The sequence below is a fragment of the Oncorhynchus masou genome, chromosome 30 (genome assembly GCF_036934945.1).
Source record: "Oncorhynchus masou masou isolate Uvic2021 chromosome 30, UVic_Omas_1.1, whole genome shotgun sequence".
Classification (NCBI taxonomy): domain Eukaryota; kingdom Metazoa; phylum Chordata; class Actinopteri; order Salmoniformes; family Salmonidae; genus Oncorhynchus; species Oncorhynchus masou.
The window spans coordinates 12,930,900-12,951,536 of record NC_088241.1 but is presented as its reverse complement, the minus strand read 5'-3'; the positions used below and the strand labels follow the sequence as shown (position 1 = coordinate 12,951,536).

At 43.0% G+C, this 20,637-nt stretch overlaps 1 protein-coding gene across 6 annotated transcripts; it reads left to right on the top strand.

The window, feature by feature from the left end:
- The first annotated feature begins 9,020 nt into the window (after positions 1-9,020).
- LOC135522067 (nucleotide-binding oligomerization domain-containing protein 1-like) lies at positions 9,021-19,652 on the top strand. Of its 6 annotated transcripts, none has more exons than XR_010452643.1 (12): positions 9,022-9,838; positions 9,972-10,199; positions 13,385-13,559; positions 13,753-15,574; positions 15,752-15,835; positions 15,953-16,036; positions 16,124-16,207; positions 16,284-16,367; positions 18,066-18,087; positions 18,293-18,376; positions 18,492-18,575; positions 18,725-18,808. XR_010452643.1 is itself a non-coding variant. In XM_064947986.1 (12 exons), the coding sequence occupies exons 2-12, from the start codon at positions 9,993-9,995 to the stop codon at positions 19,069-19,071; spliced, it is 2,865 nt and encodes a 954-aa protein (XP_064804058.1). In that variant the 5' UTR covers positions 9,029-9,838; positions 9,972-9,992; the 3' UTR covers positions 19,072-19,652. The 6 variants fall into 6 exon arrangements, 3 of the variants coding, with proteins under 3 accessions (XP_064804060.1, XP_064804059.1, XP_064804058.1); XM_064947986.1 differs by lacking the exon at positions 18,066-18,087 and adding an exon at positions 18,999-19,652 and having other exon boundaries at positions 9,029-9,838; XR_010452645.1 differs by lacking the exons at positions 18,492-18,575; positions 18,725-18,808 and adding an exon at positions 17,554-17,696 and having other exon boundaries at positions 9,021-9,838; positions 18,293-18,347.
- Positions 19,653-20,637: the final 985 nt, after the last annotated feature.

Genomic DNA, 20,637 nt, shown 5'->3' with positions numbered 1-20,637 from the left:
ATGTGAAGGACCTCGGCGTTACTCTGGACCCTGATGTCACTTCTAGGTTAGACTACTGCAACGCTCTACTTTCCGGCTACCCGGATAAAGCACTAAATAAACTTCAGTTAGTGCTAAATACGGCTGCTAGAATCCTGACTAGAACCAAAAAAAGTTGATCATATTACTCCAGTGCTAGCCTCTCTACACTGGCTTCCTGTCAAAGCAAGGGCTGATTTCAAGGTTTTACTGCTAACCTACAAAGCATTACATGGGCTTGCTCCTACCTAACTCTCTGATTTGGTCCTGCCGTACATACCTACACGTACGCTACAGTCACAAGACGCAGGCCCCCTAATTGTCCCTAGAATTTCTAAGCAAACAGCTGGAGGCAGGGCTTTCTCCTATAGAGCTCCATTTTTATGGAATGGTCTGCCTACCCATGTCAGAGACGCAAACTCGGTCTCAACCTTTAAGTCTTTACTGAAGACTCATCTCTTCAGTGGGTCATATGATTGAGTGTAGTCTGGCCCAGGAGTGGGAAGGTGAACGGAAAGGCTCTGGAGCAACGAACCGCCCTTGCTGTCCCTGCCTGGCCGGTTCCCCTCTTTCCACTGGGATTCTCTGCCTCTAACCCTATTACAGGGGCTGAGTTACTGGCTTACTGGGGCTCTCTCATGCCGTCCCTGGAAGGAGTACGTCACCTGAGTGGGTTGATTCACTGATGTGGTCATCCTGTCTGGGTTGGCGCCCCCCCTTGGGTTGTGCCGTGGCGGAGATCTTTGTGGGCTATACTCAGCCTTATCTCAGGATGGTAAGTTGGTGGTTGAAGATATCCCTCTAGTGGTGTGGGGGCTGTGCTTTGGTAAAGTGGGTGGGGTTATATCCTTCCTGTTTGGCCCTGTCTGGGGGTGTCCTCGGATGGGGCCACAGTGTCTCCTGACCCCTCCTGTCTCAGCCTCCAGTATTTATGCTGCAGTAGTTTATGTGTCGGGGGGCTAGGGTCAGTTTGTTATATCTGGAGTACTTCTCCTGTCCTATTCGGTGTCCTGTGTGAATCTAAGTGTGCGTTCTCTAATTCTCTCCTTCTCTCTTTCTATCTCTCTCTCGGAGGACCTGAGCCCTAGGACCATGCCCCAGGACTACCTGACATGATGACTCCTTGCTGCCCCCAGTCCACCTGACTGTGCTGCTGCTCCAGTTTCAACTGTTCTGCCTTATTATTATTCAACCATGCTGGTCATTTATGAACATTTGAACATCTTGGCCATGTTCTGTTATAATCTCCACCCGGCACAGCCAGAAGAGGACTGGCCACCCCATATAGCCTGGTTCCTCTCTAGGTTTCTTCCTAGGTTTTGGCCTTTCTAGGGAGTTTTTCCTAGCCACCGTGCTTCTACACCTGCATTGCTTGCTGTTTGGGGTTTTAGGCTGGCTTTCTGTACAGCACTTTGAGATATCAGGGCTATATAAATAAATTTGATTTGATTTGATCCTCTGTGTCTAAATTATAGGGCTACTCCTGATGAAGTCTTCTGAATTATTTCATTTCTCTCTGAACAGAGAGCAGCCATTCTATAACTTTGGCAAATGTATTTCAATTATCATGGGTGCCCAGCACCCTTCCCGTGGCTATTATTCTGTAAGCAAATAAATGAAGTGCAATGCTGGAGAGATGAGAGTTGCAAGCTCATGTCTATCAGAGCAGAGAGAGAGAGAGAGAAAGTGAATGTCATTCTAGTTCTGTGAGAGATCCAGGCACACGTCTCTCTCTCTTACCACAGCAATGGCCACGCGTTTGTCTATAGGTATTTGTATTTATTAGCTGCTGCCTGGGGTCCAGCAAAATATAGGCAGTTTATACCATTTTAAAAACATTACAATATATTCACAGATTTCACAACACACTGTGTGCCCCCAGGCCCCTACTCCACCACTACCACATATCTACAGTATACAATCCATGTGTACGTGTGTGTATAGTGAGTATGTTATCGTGTGTGTGTAAGCATGTCTTTGCCTATGTTTGTGTTGCTTCACAGTCCCCGATAGACAGTTTACAGTCAAAGGTAACTCCAAGCAGTTTAGTCACCTCAACTTGCTCAATTTACATATTATTTATTACAAGATTTAATTTATGTTTAGGGTTTAGTGAATGATCTGTCACAAATACAATGTTTTAAGTTTTAGACTAACTTATTCCTTGCCACCCACTCTGTAACTATCTCCAACTCTTTGTTAAACCTCTTGATACTACCCATCCCGTATCCGGGATCGTGAATATAGCCTCAGGCTCATTTGCATAACGCAACGTTAACGATTTCTGAAAATCGCAAATGAAATAAAAATAATATGCCTGCTCTCAAGCTTAGCCTTTTCTTAACAACACTGTCATCTCAGATTTTCAAAATATGCTTTTGAACCATAGCAAATCAAGCATTTGTGTAAGAGTATTGCAAGCTAGCTTAGCATTTTGCATTTTGCATTTTAGCATTTAGCACGCAATATTTTCACAAAAACCAGATAACCAAATAAATAAAATCATTTACCTTTGAAGAACTTCGGATGTTTTCAATGAGGAGACTCTCAGTTACATAGCAAATGTTCAGTTTTTCCTGAAAGAATCTTTGTGTAGGAGAAATCGCTCCGTTTTGTACATCACATTTGGCTACCGAAACAAACCGAAAATTCAGTCACCAAAACGTCAAACTTTTTCCAAATTAACTCCATAATATCGACCGAAACATGGCAAACGTTGTTTAGAATCAATCCTCAAGGTGTTTTTTCACATATCTCTTCATTGATATGCCGTTCGTGGAAGCCTGCTTTCGTCTCAGAATCCCATGGAAAAATACCAGCAGCTGAAAATGACGCACCAATTTCGACGGAGGACACCGGGCGGACACCTGGAAAATGTAGTCTCTTATGGTCAATCTTCCAATGATATGCCTACAAATACGTCACAATGCTGCAGACACCTTGGGGAAACGATAGATAGGGCAGGCTCATTCCTGTCGCATTCACAGCCATATAAGGAGACAATGGAAAACAGAGCCTCAAAAATCATGCTGATTTCCTGGTTGCAGTTTCATCTTGGTTTTGCCTGTAGCTCCTGTTCTGGGGCACTCACAGTCAATATCTTTGCAGTTCTGGAAACTTCAGAGTGTTTTCTTTCCAAAGCTATCAATTATATGCATAGTTGAGCATCTTTTTGTGACAAAATATCTTGTTTAAAACGGGAATGTTTTTCATCCAAAAATGAAATAGCGCCCCCAGAGTTTCAAGAGGTGTTGCAGTCATTTCAGTCACTGTAGTAGCTGACATGTATAGTGTTGAGTCATCCGCATACATAGACACACTGGCTTCACTCAAAGCCAGTGGCATGTCATTTGTAAAGATTGAAAAAGTAAGGGGCCTTAACAGCTGCCCAGTGGAATTCCTGATTCTGCATGGATTGTGTTCGAGAGGCTTCCATTAAAGAACACCCTCTGTGTTCTGTTAGACAGTTAACTCTTTATCCACAATATAGCAGGGGGTGTAAAGCCATAACACATGTGTTTTTTTCCAGCAGCAGACTATGATCAATAATGTCAAAAGACACACTGAAGTCTAACAAAATGTGCTTCCCTATAAGCATGCTGAAAGTTTGTTGTCAATTTGTTTACTGTAAAATAGCATATCTAGTCAAACAATTTTTTTTCCAAAAGTTTAGTCAGAGTTGGTAACAGGTTGATTGGTGGGCTATTTGAGCGAGTAAAGGAGGCTTTACTATTCTTAGGTAGGGGAATGACTTTTGCTTCCCTTCAAGCCTGAGAGTTCCTCTGTCCAGAGTCTGTGTCCTTTTGCTGATCTTAATCTTTTCTTTTTATTGGCCAGTCTGAGATATGGCTTTTTCTTTGCAACTCTGCCTAGAAGACCAGCATACCGGAGTCGCCTCTTCACTGTTGATGTTGAGACTGGTGTTTTGCGGGTAGTATTTAATGAAGCTGCCAGTTGAGGACTTGTGAGGCGTCTGTTTCTAAAACTAGACACTCTAATGTCCTCATGCTCAGTTGTGCACCGGGGCCTCCCAATCGTCTTTATATTCTGGTTAAGGCCAGTTTGCGCTGTTCTGTGAAGGGAGTAGTACACAGAGTTGTACGAGATCTTCAGCTTCTTGGCAATTTCTAGGCATGGAATAGCCTTTATTTCTCAGAACAAGAATAGTCTGACGGGTTTCAGAAGAAAGTACTTTGTTTCTGGTCATTTTGAGCCTGTAATCGAACCCACAAATGCTGATGCTCCAACTAGTCTAAAGAAGGCCAGTTTTCAGCTGTGCTAACATAATTGAAAAAGGGTTTTCTAATGATCAATTAGCCTTTTAAAATGATAAACTTGGTGATCCCAAGCTTTTTACGATCATTCTTTATGTCATTTATTTTTGTTTCAAAGTGTAGTTTCTTCTTCTTTTTATTCAGTTTAGTCTCATGATTTCTCAATTTGCAATATGTTTGCCAATCTGTTGTGCAGCCAGACTTATTTGTCATTCCATTTCTCTTATCCCTCTCAACCATACAAGTTTTCAATTCCTCGTCAATCCACGGGGATTTAACAGTTTTTACAGTAATTTTCTTAATAGGTGTATGCTTATTAGTAACTGGAATAAGCAATTTCATGAATGTGTCAAGTGCAGTTTCTGTCATTACACACCACGGACCAACAAATATTCTTTACATCACAACATAGGAATCACTACAAAATGTATTGTATGACCTCTTATACACTATATTAGGCCCAGCCTTTGGAACTTTGGGTTTCCTAGATATGGCTACTATATACTATACTATTATGATCACTACATCAGATGGATCTGGATACTGCTTTCAAGCAAATGACTGCAGCATTGGTAAACATGTGATCAATATATGTTGATGATTTGATTATTGTGCTGATTGCACAATACTTCCGGCGCCGACAGAGATGGCCGCCTCGCTTCGCGTTCCTAGGAAACTATGCAGTTTTTTGTTTTTTTACGTGTTATTTCTTACATTAGTACCCCAGGTCATCTTAGGTTTCATTACATACAGTCGAGAAGAACTACTGAATATAAGATCAGCGTCAACTCACCATCAGTACGACCAAGAATATGACTTTCGCGATGCGGATCCTGTTTTCTGCCTTTCAACCAGGACAACGGAATGGATCCCAGCCGGCGACCCAAAAAAACGACTTTGTAAAAGAGGGAAACTGATATGTCTGGCGGTCTTCTGGTCAGACTACCGGAGACGGGCACATCGTGCCCCACTTCCTAGCATTCTTCTCGCCAATGTCCAGTCTTTTGACAACAAGGTTGATGAAATCCGAGCAAGGGTAGCATTCCAGAGGGACATCAGAGACTGAAACGTTCTTTGCTTCACGGAAACATGGCTCACTGGAGAGACGCTCTCGGATGCGGTGCAGCCAGCGGGTTTCTCCACACATCACGCCGACAGAAACAAACACATTTCTGGTAAGAAGAGGGGCGGGGGTGTATGCCTTATGGCTAACGAGACGTGGTGTGATCACAGAAACATACAGGAACTCAAATCCTTCTGTTCACCTGATTTAGAATTCCTCACAATCAAATGTAGACCGCATTATCTACCAAGAGAATTCTCTTCGATTATAATCACAGCCGTATATATTCCCCCCCAAGCAGACACATCGATGGCTCTGAACGAACTTTATTTGACTCTTTGCAAACTGGAATCCATATATCCTGAGGCTGCATTCATTGTTGCTGGCGATTTTAACAAGGCTAATCTGAAAACAAGACTCCCTAAAATGTATCAGCATATCGATTGCGCCACCAGGGCTGGCAAAACCTTGGATCACTGTTATTCTAACTTCCGCGACGCATATAAGGCCCTGCCCCGCCCCCCTTTCGGAAAAGCTGACCACGACTCCATTTTGCTGATCCCTGCCTACAGACAGAAACTAAAACAAGAAGCCCCCACGCTGAGCTCTGTCCAACGCTGGTCCGACCAAGCTGATTCCACACTCCAAGACTGCTTCCACCACGTGGACTGGGACATGTTTCGTATTGCGTCAGGCAACAACATTGACAAATACGCTGATTCGGTGTGCGAGTTCATTAGAACGTGCGTTGAAGATGTCGTTCCCATAGCAACGATTAAAACATTCCCTAACCAGAAACTGTGGATTGATGGCAGCATTCGTGTGAAACTGAAAGCGCGAACCACTGTTTTTAATCAGAGCAAGGTGACTGGTAACATGACCGAATACAAACAGTGCAGCTATTCCCTCCGTAAGGCTATCAAACAAGCTAAGCGTCAGTATAGAGACAGAGTAGAATCTCAATTCAACGGCTCAGACACAAGAGGTATGTGGCAGGGTCTACAGTCAATCACGGACTACAAGATGAAATCCAGCTCAGTCACGGACCAGGATGTCTTGCTCCCAGGCAGACTAAATAACTTTTTTGCCCGCTTTGAGGACAATACAGTGCCACTGACACAGCCTGCAACGGAAACATGCGGTCTCTCCTTCACTGCAGCCGAGAAGAGTAAAACATTTAAACGTGTTAACCCTCGCAAGGCTGCAGGCCTAGACGGCATCCCCAGCCGCGCCCTCAGAGCATGCGCAGACCAGCTGGCTGATGTGTTTACGGACATATGCAATCAATCCCTATACCAGTCTGCTGTTCCCACATGCTTCAAGAGGGCCACCATTGTTCCTGTTCCCAAGAAAGCTAAGGTAACTGAGCTAAACGACTACCGCCCCGTAGCACTCACTTCCGTCATCATGAAGTGCTTTGAGAGACTAGTCAAAGACCATATCACCTCCACCCTACCTGACACCCTAGACCCACTCCAATTTGCTTACCGCCCAAATAGGTCCACAGACGACGTAATCTCAACCACACTTCACACTGCCCTAACCCATCTGGACAAGAGGAATACCTATGTGAGAATGCTGTTCATCGACTACAGCTCGGCATTCAACACCATAGTACCCTCCAAACTCGTCATCAAGCTCGAGACCCTGGGTCTCGACCCGCCCTGTGCAACTGGGAAACAGTACTGCTGGTAGTGGAGTAGGCTTTGTACTGGACTTCCTGACGGGCCGCCCCCAGGTGGTGAGGGTAGGTAACAACATCTCCTCCTCGCTGATCCTCAACACTGGGGCCCCACAAGGATGCGTTCTGAGCCCTCTCCTGTACTCCCTGTTCACCCACGACTGCGCGGCAACGCACACCCCCAACTCAACCATCAAGTTTGCGGACAACACAACAGTGGTAGGCTTGATTACCAACAATGACGAGACGGCCTACAGGGAGGAGGTGAGGGCCCTCAGAGTGTGGTGTCAGGACAATAACCTCACACTCAACGTCAACAAAACTAAGGAGATGATTGTGGACTTCAGGAAACAGCAGAGGGAACAACCCCCTATCCACATCGATGGAACAGTAGTGGAGAGTGTAGTACGTTTTAAGTTCCTCGGCATACACATCACAGACAAACTAAATTGGTCCACTCACACAGACAGCATCGTGAAGAAGGCACAGCAGCGCCTCTTCAACCTCAGGAGGCTGAAGAAATTCGGCTTGTCACCAAAAACACTCACAAACTTCTACAGATGCACAATCGAGAGCATCCTGGCGGGCTGTATCACCGCCTGGTACGGCAACTGCTCCGCCCACAACCGTAAGGCTCTCCAGAGGGTAGTGAGGTCTGCACAACGTATCACCTGGGGCAAACTACCTGCCCTCCAGGACACCTACACCACCCGATGTTACAGGAAGGCCATAAAGATCATCAAGGACAACACCCACCCGAGCCACTGCCTGTTCACCCCGCTATCATCCAGAAGGCGAGGTCAGTACAGGTGCATCAAAGCTGGGACCGAGAGACTGAAAAACAGCTTCTATCTCAAGGCCATCAGACTGTTAAACAGCAAACACTAACATTGAGTGGCTGCTGCCAACACACTGACTCAAATCCAGCCACTTCAATAACGGGAATTGATGGGTAAGGATGTAAAATATATCACTAGCCACTTTAAACAATGCTACCTAATATAATGTTTACATACCCTACATTATTCATCTCATATGTATACGTATATACTGTACTCTATCATCTACTGCATCCTTATGTAATACATGTATCACTAGTCACTTTAACTATGCCACTTTGTTTACATACTCATCTCATATGTATATACTGTACTCGATACCATCTACTGTATCTTCCCTATGCTGCTCTGCACCATCACTCATTCATATCTTTATGTACATATTCTTTATCCCCTTACACTGTGTATAAGATATTAGTTTTGGAATTGTTAGTTAGATTACTTGATGGTTATTACTGCATTGTCGGAACTGGAAGCACAAGCATTTCGCTACACTCGCATTAACATCTGCTAACCATGTGTGACAAATAAAATTTGATTGGATTTGTAACTACCCTGGTAGGTTGACTGATAGTCTGAACCAGGTTACAGTTTGAAGATTTTTCTTGAGTTGGCAGCATGATGAAAGTCAGTCAATATTTAAATCACCCAGAAAATACACCTCTATGTTGATATCACATACATTATCCAGCATTTCACACATGTTATCCAGATACTGACTGTTAGCACTTGGTGGTCTATAGCAGCTTCCCACCAGAATGGGCTTTAGGTGAGGCAGATGACCCTGTTTTCAAATAACTTAAAACAGTATTTAACATGAGATCCTCTCTAATATTTACAGGAATGTGGTTCTGAATATAAACAGCAACACCTCCACCATTGGCATGTGTCTCTTTTCTGTAATGTTATAACCTTGCATTGCTACCACTGTATCAATGTATTATCTAAATCAGTTTCAGAGATAGTCAGAATATAAATGTAATCTGTTACTAGCAAATTATTGATTTCGTGAACTCTGTGTCATTATGGTAGGGATTAACTGAGCTGAGTTTGGGTCATTGATAAATCATTGTCTCAACGCAGCCTTATAATGCTGTGAAAGGATCCAGGAACCCAAATGATTTGGGTGGATCCCCTCCTCCTTATAAAACATCTGGGACCTCACGCAATACATTTGTATTGGTTTTATGTAATTAAAACAGTGTACAAGACAATAATTTGTAGGCTATGGGCTACTCATGTTAAATTGGCAACAGTAATTCAACACGATGGATCGGATGCTTGAGAAAAAAAGAGGATTACACACAAAACACATTTAGTCTCCGTAGCAAATTGACATACATTTGCTACGATGGGTTTGTGTCACATCACACAGGTAGCTAAATCGTATTTTTTCTTTGGTTGCGAGTGAGTAAGTTTACATGCACAGTAATAATTTCACATTAAACTGACTATGACACTATTATGCAATAGTCATGTAAACACCTTACTGGTTATTTTAATCGGCGAAAGTTAAAATCGAAGTAAGCTAACGCTGATTAAAACACCTGGTTTTCTAAGCAATCTTTCTAATTATTAGGAAATGTTTAGAATAGCCTGATTTACCGTGGAGCAATTACAAGTTGCGAAAATCCTATATTAAAAATAAGCAGATAACAGCACGACAAAAGCGCGGTCGCAATCGGAGGCGAAATTACGCGCATCCAAGGCTGTTTTTAGTTTCACTTCCACAAAGAACCAGTACTGTGTTCAGTGTTTTTTTTCTCCTGACATTGTTTGAGACAAGACTAGATTCATATTCTAACAGTCCTGGAGAAACGTTTTGTTATTATCCTGTCATGCGGTATTTAATGGTTTAATAACCAAGACTGGAATTTGTTTTTTTTGGAGAGCTGTGGTTCCCGAGTTTTTCCGCCGCGGACTAGGACAGCGCGGCCAAGAAAAATGTTATAAGGTTCTGACGGTATGTATAGCCAGCCCATATACCTATACCGTACGCGACAGCCTACTATATATTACTATAATGTATTTTATCCGTACTGTTGGATCCTTTTCTCCTAACTGGTTATCTGACTCGAATTCCTTACATTTTACAGTAAATACAGGCAGCTGAAGCCATGTATATTATGGACTCCAGTGCCGAGGAAGCCCGTGCTGGACTAACGGGCCATGTGTCCACTGTCCAAATGCTCACCTTGCACCGTGAGCTACTGGTTTCCCAGGTGAAGAGCACGCAGTGCATTATGGATAACCTCCTACAAAGTGGTTTTCTGTGTATCGAGGATGCAGAAATCATCCAGCGCGCAGCCACCAAGACAGACCAGGTAATTTACCATAGGAGGGTTTCAGAGAGGATACATGTCCATTTGGACCACACACATGAAATGACAAAGTACCCATCACAAAGACATGCTCTTGCATTCACTAATAGCCTACTAGGCCCACACTAAAATGGACTAATTGATTTTAAGAGGAGAAAATATAAAGACAAGGGCAAACTACCTGCAAATTATTTTCCAATACAATAGGACATTTGATCATCAAGGTTTGCCTGTTCACCAGTCGAGAAGAATCTTATCATCCAGTAGGCGAGGTCAGTAAAAATCCTGTTTGGGACATTAATGCATCTCAAGGCCATCAGACTGTTAAACAGCAAAATAACATCAGGAGACGGGAAGTAATATTGCCAAATCACTGAGCATTCAAATAAACTTATGATTGCCATTGTGTAAGGTGTGTAAAAATATCACTAGGCACAAAGCTACCTATTTGTAAATATTGAAACTGTACATTACACTTGATCTCATACTCATTTATGATTGTAGCCTAGTGGTTAGAGCCATCGAACTGAAAGTTCTTCCCTGAGCTGACAAGGTACAAAATCTGCGTTCTGCCCCTGAACAGGCATCTAGGCTGTCATTGAAAATAAGAATTTGTTCTTAACTGACTTGCCTAGTAAAAATAAATAAATAGATAAATAAATTATCGTATATAAGTATCAAGTTTTGGACATCTTATGGCTAGAACAAACTAGTTACTTTAACTGCCACTTTGTTTACAAACTGGAAACTCATTTATCTGGAGGCTGCATTCATTGTTGCTGGGTATTTTAACTAGGCTAATCTGAAACCAAGAATATTTTAAATGGATCACTGTTATGGTTACACTGTGCCCCCCTTTCGGAAAATGATTAGTTTTGCTGAATTGTTAGACAAAAGCAAAAAAAGAAGCTCCCTTGATGAGGTCTGTATTACTGCACACTCAAGACTGCTTTCCATCACGTGGACTGGGACAAGCATTTATAACAACATTGACAAATACGCATTAACATCACATGTTAAAACAAACCAGAAATTTGATTGATTTGTGAAACTAGCGAACCCTGGCAAGGTCTGATAACATGACTGAATACAAACAATGCATCTATTCCCTCAGTTTGAAGAGTAGAATCCCCAAGTTCAGACACAAGAGGCATGATGCAGGGTCAGTCAATCACGGATTTAGAAACCAGGATGTCTTGCTAACATGTTGATGCCACTCACTGCAACGGAAAATGCGGCATTTCACTGCACGAGAAGAGTAAAACATTTAAATGTTAATCCAAGGCTGCAGGCCCAGACGGCATCTGACTATGCGCAGCAGCTGGCTGGTGTGTCACGGACATATTCAATCAATCCCTATAATGGGCTTTCAAGAGGTGCCTCACTTTTCTGACCATATTCTACCAAGACTGTTAGCCTGTTTTCAAATAACTACCACTTACTGCCCAAATAGGATCCTCTCTAATATTTACAGACGTGGTTCTGAATATCAAACACCACCTCCACCATTGGCATGTGTCTCTTTTCTGTAATGTTATAACCTTGCATCAAGGTATTATCTAAATCAGTTTCAGAGACAGTCAGACCATATCAACACCATAGTAATCTGTTACTAGCAAATTATTGATTCATCAAGCTCGAGACTGGTAGGGATTAACTGAGCTGAGTTTGGTCATTGATAAATCATTGTCTCAACGCAGCCTTATAATGCTGTGAAAGGATCCAGGACCCAAATGATTTGGGTGGATCCCCTCCTCCTTATAAAACGTCTGGGCCTCCCCAGGTGGTGAGGGTAGGTAACATCTCCTTTTATGATCCTCAAACAGTGTACAAGACAATAATTTGAGCCCTCTCCTGTACTCCTGTTAAATTGCGCAACGTAATTCAACTCAATCATCAAGTTTGAGTAAAAAGAGGACGACACAACAGTGGTAGGCTTGATTACCAAATTGACATACAGGGACGGGGTTGAGGTCACCCTCGGAGTGTGGTGTCAGGAAAATAACCTCACACTCAACGTCAACAAAACTAAGGAGATGATTGTGGACTTCAGGAAACAGCAGAGGGAACACCCCCTATCCACATCGATGGAACAGTAGTGGAGAGAGTAGCAAGTTTTAAGTTATTCGGACATACACATCACAGACAAACTGCATTGGTCCACTAAAACACAGAGACAGCATCGTGAAGATGGCGCAATCGCAGCGCCTCTTCAACCTCAGGAGGCTGAAGCTGTTTTTCGTTTTGTCACCAAAAGCACTCACAAACTTCTACAGATGCACTGACATTGTTTGAGACAAGAGAGCATCCTGGCTGGAGAAACGTTTTGTTATCACCGCCATGCGGCATTTAATGGTTTAATAACCAAGACTAAGTTTTTTTCCAGAGGGTAGTGAGTTTTTCCGCCGCGGACTAGGATCACCGGGGCAAAAACCTGCCCTCCAGGACATGTACACCACCCGATGTTACAGGAAGGCCATAAAGATCATAATGGACATTAACCACCCGAGCCACTGCCTGTTCAACTGGTTATCATCCAGAAGGCGAGGTCAGTACAGGTGCATCAAAGCTGGGACCGAGAGACTGAAAAACAGCTTCTATCTCAAGGCCATCAGACTGTTAAACAGCCACCACTCCAAACATTGCACCGTGAGCTACTGGCCAGGTGAAGAGCACACAGTGACACTGGATCAACTCCAGCCATTTTAATAATGGGAATTGATGGGGATGTAAAATATCACTAGCCACTTTAAACAATGCTAATTTATATAAGTTAGGGTTTCACCCTACATTATTCATCTCATATGACCACACACATGAAATACTGTACCCATCACAAATCATGCTCTTGCATCCTTAGTAATACTGTATCACTAGCCACTTTAACTATGACTTTGATTTTAATACTCATCTCATATGTATATACAAGACTTACCATCTTGCTACAATGACATTTGTACCATCCATATCCTTCTGTACATATTCTTTATCCCATTAACAATGTGTATAAGACAGTAGTTTAGGAATTGTTAAAGTTAGATGCCATTGTGGTTATTACTGCATTGTCGGAACTAGAAGCACTGTTAGCATTTCGCTACACTAATTATTTGTGACAAATAAAATATTGCTAAATATGTGACAAATAAAATTTGATTTGATTTGAAGTAAATATGATTGACATTGCGCAGGTGCGTAAAATCCTGGAATTGGTCCAAAGGAAAGGGGAGCAGGCATGTGAATACTTCCTATATATTCTCTACAAAGTTTATGATGCATACATAGACCTCCAACCATGGCTTAAAGAGATCAACTACCAGCCACCAGACTTCATGCGGGACATACCAGTGAAGAACACGGACCCTAGTAAGTATGTCAGTAAACTGTATGGTGCAGCACTTCATATGTGTTATTGGAATTTTACTTAACAATAAAAAATACAGTGCATTGACAATGTAAGCTATTAGAGAATCATGAGGGCAACTACTATATATTTTGGCTGAATATCAGTGGTTGAGAATCAGACTGCAGTGTATTCTCCCTACCCCCCTCTTCTCAGTTAGTAGGTACTGTGAGAAGCTGAGGCACGAGCTGGGCCGAGACACACGCTTCATTGCCTCCTACGCCCAGCGAGAGGAAACCTTGTTGGAGGAGCTCTATACAGACACCCTGATGGAGCTCCTGAATGACCGCAATGAGAGCCTGGGCCACCTGGAGGGTCTGGAGCAGCTCCTGGGAGAGCAGGGTGTCTTTAACTCACAGGCAGAGACGGTGCTCATCACGGGGGACGCTGGGGTGGGCAAGTCCATCCTCCTCCAGAAGCTCCAGAGGCTGTGGTCCAATAGGGAGCTGGAACAGACAGACGCCATGTTCTTCTTCAAGTTCCGCTGTAGGATGTTCAGCACTTTCAAGGAGACAGACGAGATCTCACTGAGGGACCTGCTTTTCAAATACAACTGCTACCCCGACCAGGATGCGGATAATGAGGTGTTCAGCTACATCCTTCGCTTCCCTGAAAAGGTTATCTTTACGTTTGACGGCTATGATGAGATCCAGGCTGATCTGGACCTGGTGAATGTGCCTGAGGTGGTTTCTCCAGAGGAGAGGACTCACCCCCTTCTGGTGCTCATTAATCTGCTCTGTGGGAAGCTGCTCAATGGTTCCCGGAAGGTCCTGACGGCTCGGACAGGCACCGACGTCCAGAGCAGGGTGATCCGGAAGAGGGTGGCGCTGCGTGGGTTCTCTCCGGCCCACCTTCAAACCTACACCAAACTACACTTCAAAGAGCAGGAGCACAGGGACCTGGTCTCAGTCCAGCTGGATGCCAGCCCCCACCTCTGTGGCCTCTGCTCCATCCCCCTCTTCTGCTGGATCGTCTTCAAGAGCTTTAAACACCTGAGCTCAGTCTACGATGACTTTGAGTTGCCAGAGGCTTGCGTGACCCTCACTAACATATTCCTTCTGCTTTCTGAAGTCTTCTTCAGCCGGGGGGCCACTCCTCCACCTGTCCTCCTGAAGAGAAACACCAGGTGCCCCGCTGATACCTTCAGGGCAGGACTGAGGCCACTGACTGCCTTCTCCAAGCTGGCTCTGCTGGGCATGGAGAGAGGAGGCTTTGTGTTCGACCAGGAGGTGGTGACCTCCTGTGGCCTGACTGACGATGACCTTAAGGTGGGTTTCCTCCGACCGGTCAGCCGCTGCGATGCATGTGAAAACCCTTCCACCTTTGAGTTCCTTCACCTCACCCTGCAGTCCTTCTTGGCTGCATTCTCCCTGGTTCTGGATGAACAGGCCAGCGTTGGAAACATCCTCAAGTTCTTCACAGAGTGCAGCAGGAGGGACAACACATCTTGTTTATCATGTGTCTTCCCCTGCATCGGTGGCTTCTCCAAACCCAGGGGAAAGGACCCGTTCAAGACCAACGAGCATCTCCAGTACGCCAACCTCTTCCTGTGTGGACTGCTGTCTAAGGCCAACGCCGGCCTGCTGGAGCACATGGTTCCTGCAGCACTACTGAAGAGAAAGCGGGCGGTCCTCAAGTCCTACCTGTCCACCAGCGTGAGGTCCCACCTCCGCGATTTGCCACTCTACAACACAGAGCAGGAGGGCAGCAAGGTGCATGTCCTGCCCAACTTCCTGTGGATGCTGCGCTGCATCTTCGAGACAGGAAGTAAAGAGGTGGCACAGCTGACTGCGAAGGGCATCACAGCTGACTACATCAAGCTGGGCTACTGTAATGTGTTCTCTGGCGACTGCAGTGCCCTCAACTTTGTGCTGCAGCACCGGAGGAAGAGGCTAGGGGTGGACATGGACAACAACAACATCAGTGACTATGGGGTCAAGCAGCTCAGGCCTTCATTCAGTAAGATGACCGTGGTGAGGTGAGGACTTTGAATACATGCAGATGGAAACAGTTTGTATTTTATGCCACTGTTTACATGAAAGGTACACTTGTTTACCAATAACATTGGCAAATCATTTCTTACTGCTATAAAACATATTAGTATAACTAACTATAAAGTATAACTTTTCAGCTAAATTTGTTTTTTCCATTTCAGATTGTGTGTCAATCAGATCTCAGACAGCAGCGTTGAGGTACTGGCTGAGGAGCTTATCAAACACAGAGTGGTGGAGGTTCTAGGGTGAGTCAGTGTCTATCGTGGTCAAATTGCCTGTCAAACTTTAGTACTGTATTGTGCTGTATGACGAACTTCATATGACGTGACTGTGACTGTATTTCTGTTGTCTTGATTTGACAGACTTTACAATAATCACATTACGGACATCGGAGCCAAGCTAATCGCTCATATCATTGAGGAATGTCCTAAGTTAAGAGTCGTCAAGTATGTAAATTAATATGTCCAATCAGTTATATAATGACTTGTATATAAATTAAAATGTTTATTTTTGGCACTTTGATTTGTTCAAAGGCTTGGCAGCAACAAGTTCACCAGTATGGGTGGCAGGTATCTGGCCAGCGCCATTCAGAAGAGCACATCTATCTTTGACGTCGGGTAGGTGCACTATTACAATTATTTTATTTAACATTTTGGATCAGAGTGCATGGGATGGATTGTTCCTGTTTTTCAGAATGTGGGGGAACAGCATTGGTGATGAAGGAGCAAGAGCATTCGCAGAGGCCCTGAGGAATCACCCAAGTCTTACCAACCTCAGGTGAGATGGATGGCAAGAAATGTCATCGTTATCAGTTCTCTGAATAAGTACAATTGAAGTCAGAAGTTTACATAAACCTCAGCCAAATACATTTAACGTTTTTCACAATTCCTGACAGTTAATCTGAGTAAAAATTCTCTGTTTTAGGTCAGTTGGGACAAATACTTTATTTTAAGAATGTGAAATGTCAGAATAATATAGAAGAGAGTGATTTATTTCAGCTTTTATTTCTTTCATCACATTCCCAGTGGGTCAGAAGTTTACATACACTCAATTAGTATTTGGTAACATTGCCTTTAAACTGTTTAACTTGGGATAAAACATTTCAGGTAGCCTTCCACAAGCTTCCCACAATAAGTTGGGTACATTTTGGCCCATTCCTCCTGACAGAGCTGGTGTAACTGAGTCAGGTTTGTAGGTCTCCTTGCTCGCACACGCTTTTCCAGTTCTGCCCACAAATTATCTATGGGATTGAGGTCAGGACTTTGTGATGGCCACTCCAGTAACCTTCACTTTGTTGTCCTTAAGCCATTTTGCCACAACTTTGGAAGTATGCTTGGGGTCATTGTCCATTTGGAAGACCCATTTGCGATCAAGCTTTAACTTCCTGACTGATGTCCTGAGATGTTGCTTCAATATATCCACATAATTTTCCTACCTCACGGTGCCATCTATATTGTGAAGTGCACCAGTCCCTCCTGCAGCAAAGCACCCACACAACATGATGCTGCCACCCCCATGCTTCAAGGTTAGGATGGTGTTCTTCGGCAAGCAAGCCTCCCCCTTTTTCCTCCAAACATAACAATGGTCATTATGGCCAAAGAGTTGAATTTTTGTTTCAACAGACCAGAGGACATTTCTCAAAAAAGTACGATATTTGTCCCCATGTGCAGTTGCAAACTGTAGTCTGGCTTTTTAAGGCGGTTTTGGAACAGTGGCTTCTTCCTTGCTGAGCTGCCTTTCAGGTTATGTCAATATCGGACTTGTTTTACTGTGAATATACATACTTTTGTACCTATTTCCTCCAGCATCTTCACAAGGTCCTTTGCTGTTGTTCTGGGATTGATTTGCACTTTTCGCACCAAAGTACATTCATCTCTAGGAGACAGAACATGTCTCCTTCCTGAGCGGTATGACGGCTGCATGGTCCCATGGTGTTTATACTCGCATACTATTGTTTGTACAGATGAACGTTGTACCTTCAGGCGTTTGGAAATTGCTCCCAAGGATGAACCAGACATGTGGAGGTCTACAATTGTTTTTCTGAGGTCTTGGCTGATTTCTTTTGATTTTCCCATGATGTCAAGCAAAGAGGCACTGAGTTTGAAGGTAGGCCTTGAAATACATCCACAGGTACACCTCCAATTGACTCAAATGATGGCAATTAGCCTGTCAGAAGCTTCTAAAGCCATGACATCACTTTCTGGAATTTTCCAAGCTGCACAGTCAACTTAGTGTATGTAAACTTCTGACCCACTGTAATTGTGATACAGTGAAATAATCTGTCTGTAAACAATTGTTGGAAATATTACTTGTGTCATGCACAAAGGAGATGTCCTAACCGACTTGCCAAAGCTATAGTTTGTTAACAAGAACTTTGGAGTGGTTGAAAAACGAGTTTTAATGACTCCAACCTAAGTGTATGTAATCTTCCGACTTCAACTGTATGTGGCACTGATTGTGTCATGTCTTTTTCAGTTCTCCCACAACTGCGGTTGAGGTCAGAATTAAGGAAGTATAACTTTCCTAACGCACATTCAGCTACAGTATGGATTACTGAACTCCCTAACTCACAAACACTGAAACTACAGTATCTATTTTACAGTATATCACTCTGCCTCATAGTAATATCATTACCTAAAGTAATACAGTATACTTATGTGTTACTAATAGTAATTATATTTCTTTGCTCTTCTCTCCCTTAGCCTCTCAGCCAATGGCATCACTTCAGAAGGTGGGAGGAGCTTGGCCGAAGCACTGAAAGGCAACACAATGCTCAGAATCTTCTGGTAGGATAATCTTATTCATACATCAAATTTCTGTTACATTATGTGTCTCTGTATATTTAATGTGTATTTGTGCTTAGGAGTTAACACAGTTTAAATGTGTGTTGTGGTGTTCTAGGTTGGTGCAAAACGAGTTGTCAGATGATGTAGCTCCAGACATGGCAGAGCTGATCAGATCCAACACGGGTCTATCTCACCTCTGGTAAGGCAGGCCCCAGTCTCAACACACTCCCAACAACCAATAATACAGTTTAGCTTCAGAATTAACCAGAAAGTGAACAAAAGCTATTTCTGAATGTTAAATAAAGTTAGCTGGTTAACCTAGTAATCCCTTTGTGCCACTCTGCGCAGGTTAATCAATAATCAGCTTACAGTGGGTGGAATCAGACAGCTGTCAGAGGCTCTCTTCTACAACACATCACTCAAAGAGATCAGGTGAGTGTACGCAATGTCGCTCACTTATGAGCATTTTTTTGTATCACGTTAATAATACTATTTGATATATTCCTTAGATACATTTTTATTTCAAAACATCTTTCACCATTTGCACTTTGTAATGGCTGTGGTTCTTTGATTGCATTGTTGGTTGCTGATTATCACGTGCTCTGTCATCACTCACCCACAGTTTGAAAGGAAACTGTCTTTCTGAAGAGGAAGAGAAGCTGTTTGAGGCTGAGGGAAGGCTCCGCTTCCACTGAGGAGACAGAACTGAGCTGGAGAGTGTGTAGATTGGTCACGTCTGTTACCGAAACTTACAAGTTCTTTGTGTGTTTTCTTGCATACTACATTTTGTAAATATTTGAACATCCTGCATTAGCTAGGGTATTCTGGCGTATGGGTAAAAGTCTTGACCCATAAAAATACTTCCTACAGTCATATTTGTCCATAATGAATCTCTTTGTATTTAGGGATTTGAAACCAGAGGTGGCGTTCTCAGAGAGGAAGTCTTCAATGTAACTTTTTTACTAGCTCGACTTTCGTTTGAAACAAATCAACTTATAAAGGGCAAACTGTCCCTTGTTTAAGCACTGTCAGTTACCCATGGAACATCTCATCATTATGCAAAGCAAATCCATTGTTTTAATCCAGCTTCCACCCCCAAGCCATAAGACTGCTGAAACAATTAATCAAATGGTCACCGGAATATTACATTGACCCCCCCTTCTTCTTGAACTGCACTGTTGGTTAAGGGCTTGTAAAGTAAGAATTTCATGGTAAGGTCTACACTTGTTGTATTCGGCGCATGTGACAAATAAAGTTTGATTTGATTTGAAACTGCTTTTGTTGACCAAAGGAAATACTTTACTGATGCTGAATTACAGTATTGAATTTCTCCTGCACCACAACAACAGAGCACTGTGTAAATAAACTGAATTTGATGTGGTGCCTGCAATTAACTGGAGGTTAGGCCACTGCTCTCAAACCTCCCTTATCATCAACCCTCACCCCTGTGATTTCTCTGCCTCATTCCCTTATTCTTGTATATTGGCCAGCACTGTATCTGTATGACACATACAGATAGTCATGCTATGGTCAGTTTGTGGTCATGGTGACTAATGAATATAGGTTAGCAGGCGATGATAGGAACAAACAAATAGAGGAAGACAGGACATTACACAACTTCCATATACACTACAGGTCAAACGTTTTAGAACATCTACTCATTCAAGGGTTTTGGCAATTGTACTGCAGATATGGAACCTAAATCACAGAGGATAGATGTAATGGCATCTGCAGAGAAGTACCTGGGTGCCTCTCCCATTTAAAAAAATATATATATACAGTACCAGTCAAAGGTTTGGACACACCTACTCATTCAAGGGTTTTTCTTAATTTTTAAAATATTTTTCTACATTGCATATTAATAGTGAAGACATCAAAACGATGAAATAACAGATATGGAATCATGTAGTAACCAAAAAAGTGTTAAACAAATCAAAATATATTTTATATTTGGGATTCTTCAAATAGCCACCCTTTTTCTTCAATAACAGTTTTGCACGCTCTTGGCATTCTCTCAACCAGTTTCATGAGATATTCACCTAGAATGCATTTCAATTAACAGGTGTGCCTTCAGTTAATTTGTGGAATTTATTTCATTCTTAATGCGTTTGAGACAATCAGTTGTGTTGTGATAAGGTGGGGGGGGGGGATGTATACAGAAGATAGCCCTATTTGGTAAAAGACCAAGTCCACATTACGTCAAGAACAGCTCAAATAAGCAAAGAGAAATGATAGTCCATCATTACTTTAAGACAAGAATG